The sequence below is a fragment of the Castor canadensis genome, chromosome 1, assembly GCF_047511655.1.
Source record: "Castor canadensis chromosome 1, mCasCan1.hap1v2, whole genome shotgun sequence".
NCBI classification, from domain to species: domain Eukaryota; kingdom Metazoa; phylum Chordata; class Mammalia; order Rodentia; family Castoridae; genus Castor; species Castor canadensis.
In genome coordinates, this window is record NC_133386.1 from 208,820,832 (window position 1) to 208,832,573 (window position 11,742).

General features: G+C 60.9%; 3 protein-coding genes across 7 annotated transcripts; 2 read left to right on the plus strand and 1 right to left on the minus strand.

Annotated features, from left to right (window-relative positions):
* Positions 1-248: 248 nt before the first annotated feature.
* Positions 249-8,066, plus strand: Slc25a22 (solute carrier family 25 member 22). 5 transcript variants are annotated; one of them, XM_020182074.2, is made up of 10 exons: positions 249-346; positions 3,351-3,538; positions 3,646-3,771; positions 4,047-4,102; positions 5,005-5,095; positions 5,656-5,774; positions 5,881-6,055; positions 6,142-6,296; positions 6,379-6,454; positions 6,532-8,066. In XM_020182074.2, the coding sequence occupies exons 2-10, from the start codon at positions 3,519-3,521 to the stop codon at positions 6,683-6,685; spliced, it is 972 nt and encodes a 323-aa protein (XP_020037663.1). In that variant the 5' UTR covers positions 249-346; positions 3,351-3,518; the 3' UTR covers positions 6,686-8,066. The 5 variants fall into 5 exon arrangements, with proteins under 5 accessions (XP_020037663.1, XP_073907765.1, XP_073907732.1 ...); XM_074051664.1 differs by lacking the exon at positions 249-346 and adding an exon at positions 778-914; XM_074051631.1 differs by lacking the exon at positions 249-346 and adding an exon at positions 2,143-2,285.
* Pano1 (proapoptotic nucleolar protein 1) lies at positions 326-2,107 on the minus strand. Its single transcript, XM_074051675.1, has 2 exons — positions 1,941-2,107; positions 326-820 (listed from the first exon to the last, which is right to left on the minus strand). The coding sequence occupies exons 1-2, from the start codon at positions 1,968-1,970 to the stop codon at positions 398-400; spliced, it is 453 nt and encodes a 150-aa protein (XP_073907776.1). The 5' UTR covers positions 1,971-2,107; the 3' UTR covers positions 326-397.
* Positions 8,067-8,327: 261 nt separating the features above from the next.
* On the plus strand, positions 8,328-11,362 carry Cend1 (cell cycle exit and neuronal differentiation 1). Its single transcript, XM_074051702.1, has 2 exons — positions 8,328-8,454; positions 9,852-11,362. The coding sequence occupies exon 2, from the start codon at positions 9,949-9,951 to the stop codon at positions 10,399-10,401; it is 453 nt and encodes a 150-aa protein (XP_073907803.1). The 5' UTR covers positions 8,328-8,454; positions 9,852-9,948; the 3' UTR covers positions 10,402-11,362.
* Positions 11,363-11,742: the final 380 nt, after the last annotated feature.

An 11,742-nucleotide genomic window follows, 5' to 3' on the forward strand; every position in this document is an offset into this window, starting at 1 on the left:
TTGCCTCAGAGCACATTCTCTCTAGCCTGGGGACCCCTCTTCCCCCAGGACACCCCCCATGCAGGTGCTCCCCGCCACCTTCCCAGACCATGCGTCCTGGTCCCTACAGGGCTCTGGGGGACACCCAGGCCGGTCTGTGCGCGCTCAAACCCTGGCCTGGAGGGTGGCCTTGGCTCGAGGCTGTGGTCTGGCTGGGCGCAGTGGCCAAGGTGGCCGGGAGGGGGAGCCGAAGCCGTGGAGCGGCCCGGGGGCGGAGCGCGCTCGCTGCCGAGCGGACGCGCCTCCCCGCCTAGGTGCAGACCAGGCGCGCGGCACAGCGGGGAGGCGAGCGCGGCGGTTGAGCGCGGTGAGTGCCCGCCGGACGGCTCCCGTGGCGCCCACCCGAACGCGGCCAGGGTTAGGAGGGCCAGGGGTGCCACGGTGGCCGGGGGAGGTGACAGCTGCCGGGGCAAGACGGCTCCGGCGGGGCCTGGGCAGTTGGATGCTCCGACCCACGTCGTCCGGGTGTGGGAGGCCGTGCTCGGCCCCGGCGGTGCCGGGCGCGCTCCCTGCGCACACGTGTCCTCTTCGGGTGGGAGTCTGGGGCTGGAGCCCAGGGAGGAGAGGCCTGGCGGGGGAGGGAGGGGGGCACACACGCGGAATCCCAGGGGACGTGCGTGGACACGTAGGTGGCCAGAGCTTCCGTCGCCTTGTCCGGAGACAGCGAGGCCAGCTGAGTCCCGACAGTGGAGTAGAGGACAGAGATGTCTTGGAACCGAGAACGCGGCCCCCAGCTCACTCCTCTTTGTCCACCGTTTGGGGCATCTCTGGGCCTCTTCAGCTAGTAGGACAGAGGAAAGGACTGGGGAAGGCTGAATGGGACGCTGACGGACAGCCCCAGGCTCTGAGCCTCAATCCCGTTGCCTTTCTTGGAGGTAGATGCTGCTGGGCGGCTACATCACTGGGAGCTTTCACCCCTGGCTCTGGGAAGAAGCAGTATGGTCTTGCGGGAGCCTTTTGTATGCTCACCTGCCTTCTCCCAGCCTGCCTGTGGCCTCCGGTTTACCTGACTGGGGAAGGTTGGAACAGCCAGGCAGACAGCCCTGGGGCCTCAGCCGCCTGGACACAGCCAGGTTTCTATGGCAGCAACATGCAGGGTGCTGGGGAGGACCCTTGACAGCTGTCTCAAGCAGGGTGGAAATGTTGGAATAAAGACGGAAAAGGGGAGGGGTCCAGTCCAGTTGGGTGACAAGGGTCCCCTTTGCCAGTTGCTCACAGGCAGAGCTCCTCACTCTTCAGCCCAGCAACTGTCCTCCCCAATGCTCTGGCCTGCCTGAATGGTGGCCTGGGGTTCAGGGCTGACTCAGCTCTGGGGAACTCAGTGCCTGCCGCTCTCCTCCCCTCCCACTTCAGATGGTCAGTTTCACTGCCAGGACCCCCCAGACGGAGTAGGGTCTGGGGAGAAAGGGGGCTGCTCTTGGAGGCAGTCCAGGAGAGCAGGGCCCAGAAGGAGAGATGAAGCCCTGTGGTAGCAGGGACGGAGGCTGTGACTGGTCTAAACCTGGAGGGAGGAGTAGGCTGATGAGGAGGGAGAAAGGCTAAAGTTCAGAGGTCATGCCCTTTGCCACAGGCTAGGGCAGAAAGAGACCTTTTCCCTCTGCAGCCCTGTGTGTTGCAGGTGACTGGTCAGAGGGCACTGGGAGTGCTGGCCTCACGAGCTCTGTACCTGCCAAGTGAGGGCCTGTGGATGGCAGCCAGTGCTCTGTGAGATCTGGGAACCCTTTCTCTGCCCCAGCATGAAATTCCCTGATACACATCCTTCTCTCCACCCCCCCACCCACAACCAGCCAAATGGGTGCAGACCCATTCTCAAGGGGCACATGCAGGTGCATACTGAAGAAGCACACAAGAAGCCCTAATCCTCTGGGTGCCTGGGTTCAGCCCACAGGCTGTAGACAAACCTGCTGGGTGTCCCGGGAAATGGTGACCATGGGCTGGGGTCCCTGTGGTGGGTGGCCTGGCCTTCTGGGTCAGCCTGCCCCTAGGATCCAAGGCTGGGCCCTGGCCCCAGAAGCTGTATCACCCCTTTTCTTCGCTCTCCTAAAACTGCAGGGATCCTCAGCTTGCCCAAAATGAAAGAGAAAGTCGACCCCCCTACACACCAGGTCCGCCCCGCCCCACCCCGCCCCTTGGCCAATCCCTGCCTTCTCGAGCCTCCTCCCCTGGCCACTGCTTTATCTTCACTGGTGAGCTGGCTTGTGGAGTGGTGTGGAGCGGTGGCTTTGTGGAGTCCCATGCACCTCGGGGTGAGCAGGACCCAGCGGGCAGCAGGGACAACGGAGGGTGGGAGGACCCAGAGACCCTTGGTAGTCCAGTGTGGTGAAGGTCACAAGTCCTCTGAGGGCCCTGTGTGACCAACCAGCCGTGTGACCCTGGTTGGAAGAACTGTGGGTGTTAGCTTGTGATAACTGACCTCTGGGAGGGAAGGCACAGGAGAGGACCTCTGAACTCTGAACCTCACAGCTCAGTTTTTATGACTGTGTTTCCCATGTGAGGCCCCTGAGACTAGCTTTTGGCTTCCCAGCCCCGATGCTTGTGGGACAGGCTTTTTCTTTCGCCCCCAGAGGGGATGGGGATGCCAGCTTCAGGAGCAGGAGAATGGAGAGAGGAAGGCAACCCCCAGCTGCCTCCTCATGCCACACACTCCGCAGCTCCTGGAGGTCTTGGTTGCTGGGTTCTGTGTCTGTCTGTCTGTCTGGGGGTGAAATTCCCAGGGAAATGGGGAGGAGTGTGGGTGAGAGAGCTGAGTGTGGGAGGGGTGTCATGCTTCTCCAGGGGAAGAGGGACCCACGACCCAGAGTGGGCTGCCACGAGGGTGGGATTTGTCCCTGGGGTGGCCAAGCCCTTTTGGGTAGCCATTAGCTTAATCCTGGTGGAGGGTCCTGGAGCTACCAAGAGGAGACCCCAAGCTTCCATTCTGAAGACAGGTGCCAGCTGCCTCTCTGCTCAAGGATGGGGGACAGTTACCACAGTGCAGACTAGGGTCAAATTACGGCTGCCTAGAGGCACCTGGCCCTTTAAAAGCTGGAGCTTGCCTTGTGTGCACGTGAGCGTGTTCGTGCAAGGCTGGCTGGGAGGCCACCGCAGCCCAGCCAAAGAGAGAGCACCGAGGGGAATCCAGGTGGCTCCAGGGATGGGTGGCCTCCCCTCCCTCCCCCATGCATCCCCTGGCCACGTGGATGGTTCCAATCTGGGGTGGGGAGGGGGATGAGGGGCTTGATGCCACATGTGATACTGAGGGTGGGGGTGGGGAGGCTTTGTCCCCTGATGGGTCCCACCCTCGGCTGATTCCAGTCCCTTCTTCCTTCCAGGTGGCTCACTTCGTGATATTCCCCTGAAGGTGGAGCACGACCTTCCCCGTAGTCCTACCCATTCTCAGCTACCATTGCTGCGGTCCCTCCCCTCCTCCCCATCAGCACCTCCGCTCCACGCCTGGCCTGGCGTCCACTGCTCCCGCTGCACCTGGTGTACTGAGTTAAATGGCTGATAAGCAGATCAGGTCAGAAGCAACAAGGCTTCAGTCTTGGCTTTGCGCCCCCGCCCCCGTCCGACCCCTGCCCCGTGGCGGAGGAAGTGGGTCCTGACACCTGCCTCTGCCACACATAGCCTGCCAGCCAAGCTCATCAATGGTGGCATCGCTGGACTGATCGGGGTCACCTGCGTATTCCCCATCGACTTGGCCAAGACACGGCTGCAGAACCAGCAGAATGGCCAGCGCATGTACACAAGCCTGTGAGTGCCTCTCTGTCTGGGGCAGCGTGTGGCATGGGAGGAGGGCGCCACCTGCGCCTCAGCTCTGCTCCTGCGTTTCCCTCGCCGGGATAGAGGAGAAACTGAGGCTAGGGCCGGCCTGAGGGAGATCCCATCCAGTCTAGACTTTTTGACTTTGGCCTCTCTGTCAGCCCTGGACACTCCAGGCTGGGCAGAGAAGGAAGCCGCTGGCTGCATCTGCACTCTGGGATGGAGTCTGGCATGGCCCCCAGCTCACTCCATCCTCTTGGCTACAGGTCTGACTGTCTCATCAAAACCATCCGCTCCGAGGGCTACTTCGGCATGTACCGGGGTGAGGTTCTCAGATGGGCAAGCCTGGTTGGGAGCAGGGGTGGGGCAGCAGCCTGGGCCTCCAGTGTAAGTATGGATATATCTCAGGGTACTGGCTATACCTGGCCTGAGTTGGCCATCAACCCAACTCTGAGTTCTGGGGGGCATTGGATGTCTGAGGGGCTAGACCTCTGGTGAGTGGCAGGTCTCAGCCCCTCCTCTGGGCATTACTGCTATCCCACACTTAATGCCAGTGCCTGGTGTGGCAGGACACTAGGTGGATCTGTTTGTCCACTCTGGTGGCTGCAGTCTTCTCCCCTGCCTTCCGGGACAGGCAGAACCACATCTGTGCCTGGGGGCTAGGAGCAAGTGGGGGCATTATGCAAAGCAGCTTAGAAAACAATCCCCAGGCCTGGATTTGCCTGGGTGTTGTGCAACCCTGAGCCTCGGCACTGACCACCACCTCTGCTGAGCTCTGACCTACACCAGGTCCCTGCCAGTGGGAGCACCTTCTGTCTACCAGGTGGGAGGTGTCCCAGGGAGGCCCACCTCTGGGCACTGGGGACCTGGTCCTTACTGCCTTTGCATGGGGTGAGCCTGTCCTGCCAGAATCAGGGACAGATGGAGGTGAAATGCAGGGGAGGACATGGGGAGGGGACGGGAGAGTGCCAGAATGAGAGAGAAGAAGGGGAGGAGGCCACAGTGCTGCCCATCCTGTCTGGTTCCCGCCTGCCTGGCACACACCAAGCTCATATGTGGGTGAGAGGGCAGGAGGTGGCAACCAAGGAGTGCTGGGTAGGGCTTTGCCAGCCAGAGGCAAGTACTTGCCCAGAGCCTCCCCAGCGCAAGCCACTGAGTCCGTCTACCCCCCACCTGACTTACCTGTGTTCCCCAGGCCCCATCTGACCCGCATATGCCCCACAGGAGCCGCCGTGAACCTGACCCTGGTCACCCCTGAGAAGGCCATCAAGCTGGCAGCCAACGACTTCTTCCGACATCAGCTGTCTAAGGATGGGTGAGGGGCTGGGCCTGCTTAACTGCTGGGGGCCCAGGTCTTAGGGGAGGGCGTCTGGCAAACACTTGAATGGTCCTCTGGACTGATGTCAGCCTAGCCAGCCGTATCCACCTTGGGGTTCTCAGGGACTCTCCCACTGCAGGCCCCTTGCTCAGCTTCCTTAATCTTGTGAGGCAGCCTCCCCCTGCCTACATGGAGAGGCACAGAGTGGCTGCTGAGTCAGCTGTCCTTGGCCCCCAGCCACCAACAGCTTGCCAGGATTTGGGGGCAACAACCAGCTACACCATCGCTGGAGTGTGGGGCTGCAGTGACCCCTAATTCTCCATTTCTCTTTGTAAGAGAATGGTCTCACCGCCCCCCCCCGCCCCCAGCCCCTGCCCACAGGGCCATCTGTCCTTTGGGCTCCATGCCCATTGCTGGAGTGCCTAGGACTTTGGGGACTGCACCCCCACAGAGCCATGGCTGCTTCTGCCACTCCCATCCTTCTTTGTGCCAGGCATGGTAGCCATCCTTTTCTCAGAGGGCTCCTGCTTCTCATGGCCCCTGCCCTTCCCCTGCAGGCAGAAGCTGACCCTGCCTAAGGAGATGCTGGCAGGCTGCGGGGCTGGCACCTGCCAGGTGATCGTGACCACCCCCATGGAGATGTTGAAGATCCAGCTACAGGATGCAGGCCGTATTGGTGAGGGGCAAGGAGGGGATAGAGCTGGGGGTGGGGACAATGGCTGGAGTCTCCCCTGCCTCTACCCCAAGCCAGGAGGAAGAGACCAGAGCCTGTTTCTCACCAGCTGCTCAGAGAAAGATCCTGGCTGCCCAGGCCCAGCTCTCTGCCCAGGGGGGTACCCAGCCTTCAGTGGAGGCTCCAACTGGTCCTCGGCCCACGGCCACCCAGCTGACCCGTGACCTCCTTCGGAGACATGGCATTGCTGGCCTGTATAAGGGCCTAGGGGCCACGCTGCTCAGGTGGGAGGACTGGGGCAGGTGGGAGGAGGAAGTCTTCATGCCCACTCGACTAGCTCCTGTCAGCATCACGGCTGCCCTCCTCACAGGGACGTGCCCTTCTCCATCGTCTACTTCCCCCTCTTTGCCAACCTGAACCAGCTGGGCCGCCCAGCATCTGAGGAGAAGTCACCCTTCTACGTGTCCTTCCTGGCTGGCTGCGTGGCTGGGAGTGCAGCCGCTGTGGCTGTCAATCCCTGTGATGGTCAGTGCTAGGGGCTGGGCTCCCGACTGGGAATGGAGAGCCACTGGTGGGCTCCCATGCTTACCCACACACTCTCTTTTAGTGGTAAAGACTCGGCTTCAGTCACTTCAGCGAGGCATCAATGAGGACACCTACTCAGGGTTTCTGGACTGTGCCAGGTGGGCCAGGTTTCACAAGCTGGTGGCTGGGGGCTGGGCTGGACTGGGCACCAGTTCTGACCCTCTTTCCTTCACAGAAAGATCTGGCGTCATGAAGGTCCCTTGGCCTTCCTGAAGGGTGCCTACTGCCGAGCACTGGTCATTGCACCACTTTTTGGCATCGCCCAGGTGGTCTACTTCCTGGGCATCGCTGAGTCCCTGCTGGAGCTGCTGCAGGGCCCCCAGGCCTAAGTCTACGGCCGCCCCTCCCTAGTCTATTGACTGGGGCCAGAGAAGGGTGGAAAGCCGAAGGCTGAGTGAAGGAAGGTTTCTCCCAGCCCTCCCTATCAACAGGGGAGGCAGGAGGAGGAGTGCAGGGTCCATGTAGGGGGTATACACACAGGTGTCCATGGAGGTCCTGCAGGGACAACCATTGGGATCAATGTCTTATTTATGTAGAAAATGCAGAAATCTGTACATTCCTTGAGCCAGTCCCTGACCTAGTCCTGCCTGGCCTGAACACCCCCAGGGACAGAGCTGGTCTCTGGGCTGGGGCTTCCAGGCTTGGGCTGGGCAGGCTGACCCTTCCCTTTCCCCTCCCCCCAGTCCACCAGCTCCTATTTCCAAGGCTCTCCTGGTTTATAAATGGGACCCCCCCCCCACAAACCTATTTATTGAACCTGCTGCACCCACGTGGGTCTGTCCATCCTTCCGTCCATCAGTCCATCCACACCTGCTGCTCTTGCCTTGGTCAGGACTCTCCACTCTGCCTCCTGGGCCAGTCTTGTAGGATTGGGTCTCCTGCCCCATGTTGAGCTAGGATTCCCAGGTTGAGGGATCACAATAAGTTCTGATTCCCAGAGCAACCCCCCCCACCCCACCCCCCACACACAAACACACACACTGTGGGAACTTCAGCTGGGCCCTTGGCCCTCATCCCCAGTGGGACCCAGACCTTGTATGGGGGGGTCAGATTGTATCTCCCACCCCTCAGCTGACCTGACTGCTTGAGAATGGGGCTGTGGGGATACTACTGCTACTACTGCCCCTCCCCATGTGGTCAGGCACTGTGTGCTCCTGTGTGCCCTAAGCCTTCTGCTGACCCCATCCCAAGACTATTTCTCCAGCCTGGCATCTCTTCTGCTATCCCTATTCCTGGACTAGGCCTGCCCAGGGAGAGGGCAGACATGAGGGCCAGTATGGAGCCTGGGGCCATGGGCTGTTGATGTTGCAGCCCTCTCAGGGTCCACCCTACTCTATGGGCCTCTGCTTCAGGCCCCTGACCACACAAAGTCCTGCCCTCCCAACCCTGGACCCTCTGTGTGAATTAAGGCAGGCACCTTCCCAGCCCTGGCCATGTGATTGTGTTGGTGATTGACCCTGAAGTGCTGGTGCTGTGTCCCCAAACCCGGCCCCCTCTGTGGAGGACCCTTCCCAGTGACACTACCTGGGGCTCAGGTCTGGCCCCCAGTTCACGGTTGCTCCTGGGAGCTGCCCCCTCCCGTCATATCTGTACCTTGAAAGCTGCTGCTGCTGCTTACAGAATTATATTTTTTTTCTTTTGAAGAGTTTTAAGGAGTTGTAATTTTTTGTGTCTTGTCATGTAAGAGGATAAATAAATATTCTAAGTAGATGCCTGCTCTCTGGGAGTCTTTGGGGATGGGGCGGGAAGCACAGCCTCCTCCCCCTGCGGGCCTAGGCCCATCCATCCGGTTAGGGCACGTCGGCCCCCACGACCCCCAGTCTGGATGGGGTACAGGAGGGCAGTCCGGGCGTCTCTCCTCGCTGAGCCTGCGCTTCCCTTCGGGGGGGACCCCAGAGCCCCAGTGGGGCGGGCCTTGGGCCGGGCGTGGTCCGGCTGACGCGGCTGCGATCGCCGTGCTCCGCCCTTTTCCGCTGGTCCTGCGCCCGGAGCGGTGCATTGTGGGAAACTCCCGAGCGCTCTCCGCGTCCACAGCCGCCGCCCGCCGTCGCCCCGCGGAGGGAACGCGCATCTCCCAGCTGGAGGCCCGACGGAAGGCGTAAGGTGGCGGGCCCCGCCGTGGGTGGGCAGGGACAGGGACGCCGGGTCCGGCGGCTGAAGCCACGGTGCCCTAGCCTTGAAGGTCACCGGGGTTGCACGCGGGCCCCTTGCTCTCCGGGGCTTAGAGGCTCTGGGGAGGGCGAGGAGGCCCGGACCTGGGGAGGGGATGTGAGAGCCAAAAATAAGGAGGTGGCAGGGGTCTTCCTTCCCTTTGCAAACTTGACGGCCACCTGCTGCAGAGCTACAGGCGTGGAGGGGCGGCAAGGGCTCCCTGGGAGGTGGGGCAGCTGCTGGGCCTCTCACAGGGACATCCTCATCATGAGGTGACCTTCAGGTGACCTTCAGTGTGGTCACTGCGCCTGGCAGAGGGGTGGAGTACCTGAGCTTCTGCCTCCCAAACTGGCTCCCTCTTCCTGGAGGTGGGGGCATTTGTCATCCTCTCAGGGGAGAGGCAGACAGGTGGCTCTAGGTCTTTAGGGCAGGACCCCACACACTGAGACAGGCTGGCAGGACCCAGTCTTCTGCCCAACAGGGATATTGAGAATCTAGGTGAGGCCTTTCCTACACCCTGGGCCTGTCCTCTACCCTGACCCACAGGCCCCACACAGTGTGTGCCTGCCCTAGACTTGTGCCAGGGATCCTCTTTGCCCCAGAGGCCACCACAGCCTTGGGCTCAGCAAGGACATCTTGCCCTTGAGCTGGATGTGGGTATTGAGGAGAGGGCACTAGAAGCTGGGTAGGGCAGATGGCCAGCTGGAGGCTGGTGGCTTGGGACTACTGTCTTGGTCTCTCTGCCTCCAGGAGAGACATCTCAGTTTTCTCACCTCTGGGTCCTTGTAGTCCTAGTGGCCTAGGCCCATTCTCCACCCTGACCATCACCTGAGAGCCCAGAGGTTCTTTTCACTGCCGTGCTGCTCCTCCATTTGGGTCCTGGCCATGCTGCAGCCTGAGGCCCCTCAGCATCCTCCTCCCAAGACAGCACTGCTCATTTTGCTGGTGCCTGTCGAGGCTCCTGCCTGCCCCTCCTTGACCAAATACATTCCCAGTTCTCAAGGCTGATTCTTGCTTCCCCCTCTCCGCTGCAATTGATGGGATGGGCACAGTGTGTCCTTGAGCAAGTCCAGCTTACAGAGGAGAAGACTGAAGAGTCTGGCTGGTCTCCTCCAACTCCTCCCCCTCCCACCTGGGCTGGAACCACAGTCCTGCCTCTGTGGCTGGAGGGGCTTCTCTGGGAGTGGCCATGGGTAGATGGAGGCCAGGTCTTAGAAGGAAAGGAACTGAACCCACTAGAGGCTCCAGAGCTGGGGCTCCTGGGAAGGGTCTCCATGGTGGAGGGGGGCACTGCACAGGAGGGACACAGTCCCTTGTTACAGACTCGCTTGTGTCTCTATCCAGGCCCATGTAATGCCCAGGGGTGAGCAGTCCTGAGATACTGTGGTCCATCCACCTGCCTGTCCCACACGCCTCCACTCAGCTGCCAGCATCACCCACCATGGAGTCCAGAGGAAAGTCCAGCAGCCCCAAACCAGACGCCAAAGTACCTCAGGCCACTGAGGCCAAGGCCACCCCTGCTGCCGATGGGAAAGCCCCCTTGACCAAGCCCGTGAAGAAGGAGACCCAAGCAGAAAAGCAGGAGCAACCAGCAGCCCCTGCACCCACCCCTGCCAAGAAGACCTCTGCTAAGGCAGACCCTTCACTTCTCAACAACCACAGCAACCTGAAGCCAGCCCCCACAGCTCCTGTGGCCCCCAGCAGTCCCCATGCAACCCCAGAGCCTAAGGGTCCTGGAGATGGGGCAGAGGAGGACAAATCTGCCATCCAGGGCCCAGGGGGCCGAGGTTCCTGGCCCTGTGAGAACTTGACCCCCCTGCTGGTGGCTGGCGGTGTGGCTGTGGCAACCATGGCCCTGATTCTTGGTGTGGCCTTTCTGGCCCGGAAAAAATGATGCCTGGTGTTCAGGTGGGGGGGCCCAGACCCACTTACTGTACAGATCTGGGAAATCATTGCATGCAAGCTCACAAATAGCTATCTATACCACACATCAGATATATAGACATATAAATATACACCTATGCCCCATACTTACAGGCAGCAGGAAAGATGGACAGCCCACCTCCAGAGGACAGAGCCCATCTCTTCTGACCCTGGAGCATTGCCCTCCCAAGCTCTGGACCAGGAGGAGCCCAGGCGCTGGTGTTTGCACAGTAGGGCAGAAAGCGCTCTGACTTCCGGAAGAGGGCTCTGTCTAGACCTGGCAGCTGGGAGTAGCAAGGAAGGAGCAGACCTTGTGTGTGGCCCACCCGCTCAGCTGGTCTCTGAAGGATAGGTGTGTGCGGGGTGTGTGTGGGGGTGCCAGCCCTTGTAGGAACATTAAAGGGTGCAGCTGTTTCACTCTCCCCATTCCTGCTCTTTCGCGCAGCTGGGGGGCTGTCTGGGCCTGGTGCAGGGGGACTGACCTGCTGTCTACCTCCACCTGCTATCCATGCCTTGGCTGGGTGGAAAGGTGGAGCCCAAGAGCTGGTCTTGGGTTGACTGAGAGACTGGCAGGGAGACGGGGGGAACATGGAAGACCCCGCCCCACAGCTGTGCCTGCCCAACACTCTGGACAGACTGTCCTCCTGCCTACACCCAGTATCCTCTGAGTCTACAAGCGTATAAATGCAATAACACAGGTAGAGTAGAACCGCTTGGCGAGTGACCATCACTCACCACCCACTGCCTGCAGGAAGACCCGCTACACGGCCTCTCAGCGCATCTGGTCCCAGCTCGCCCCTTGGTGAGGTGGCTGGCAGGCTTCCAGAAGGTGGCGGTGGGCACTGTGGGGACACTGCCCTCACCTGGCCAGTGGCCGCAGGACCCCTGGGCCTGAGTGGAGGTTGAGTCTGAAATAAACTCTATTGTCTAAAGGCTGGGCTAGTGTCCTCACCTGCATGTGGCTGGGAGGGGCAGAGACTTTGTACTGGGCCATGGGGGGCCACGGATCTACACCCTGGTCTGTCCAGGGAGTGGGCAGGAAGTCCCAGGTCCCCTGATGGGCCCTGCCTGCTACATCTGCATCCTCAGTCCTGGTGAGCTCTACCCACAGCCCAGCCCCCATTCCATCCCAGATGCTCCTCCCTGGCTTTTCTGAGAGTTCTGATCTGAGCTGGACACCCAGGGGCTGCAAGAGAAGCCCCAGGCCTGGACTGCTGGCCCCAGTGCACTGGGGAAGGGAGCTATGCTCCTCAGACTGACCTTTCCAGCAGGGAGGGGCCTTTCTCCATCATCTCTGCAGGGAACCCTCCAT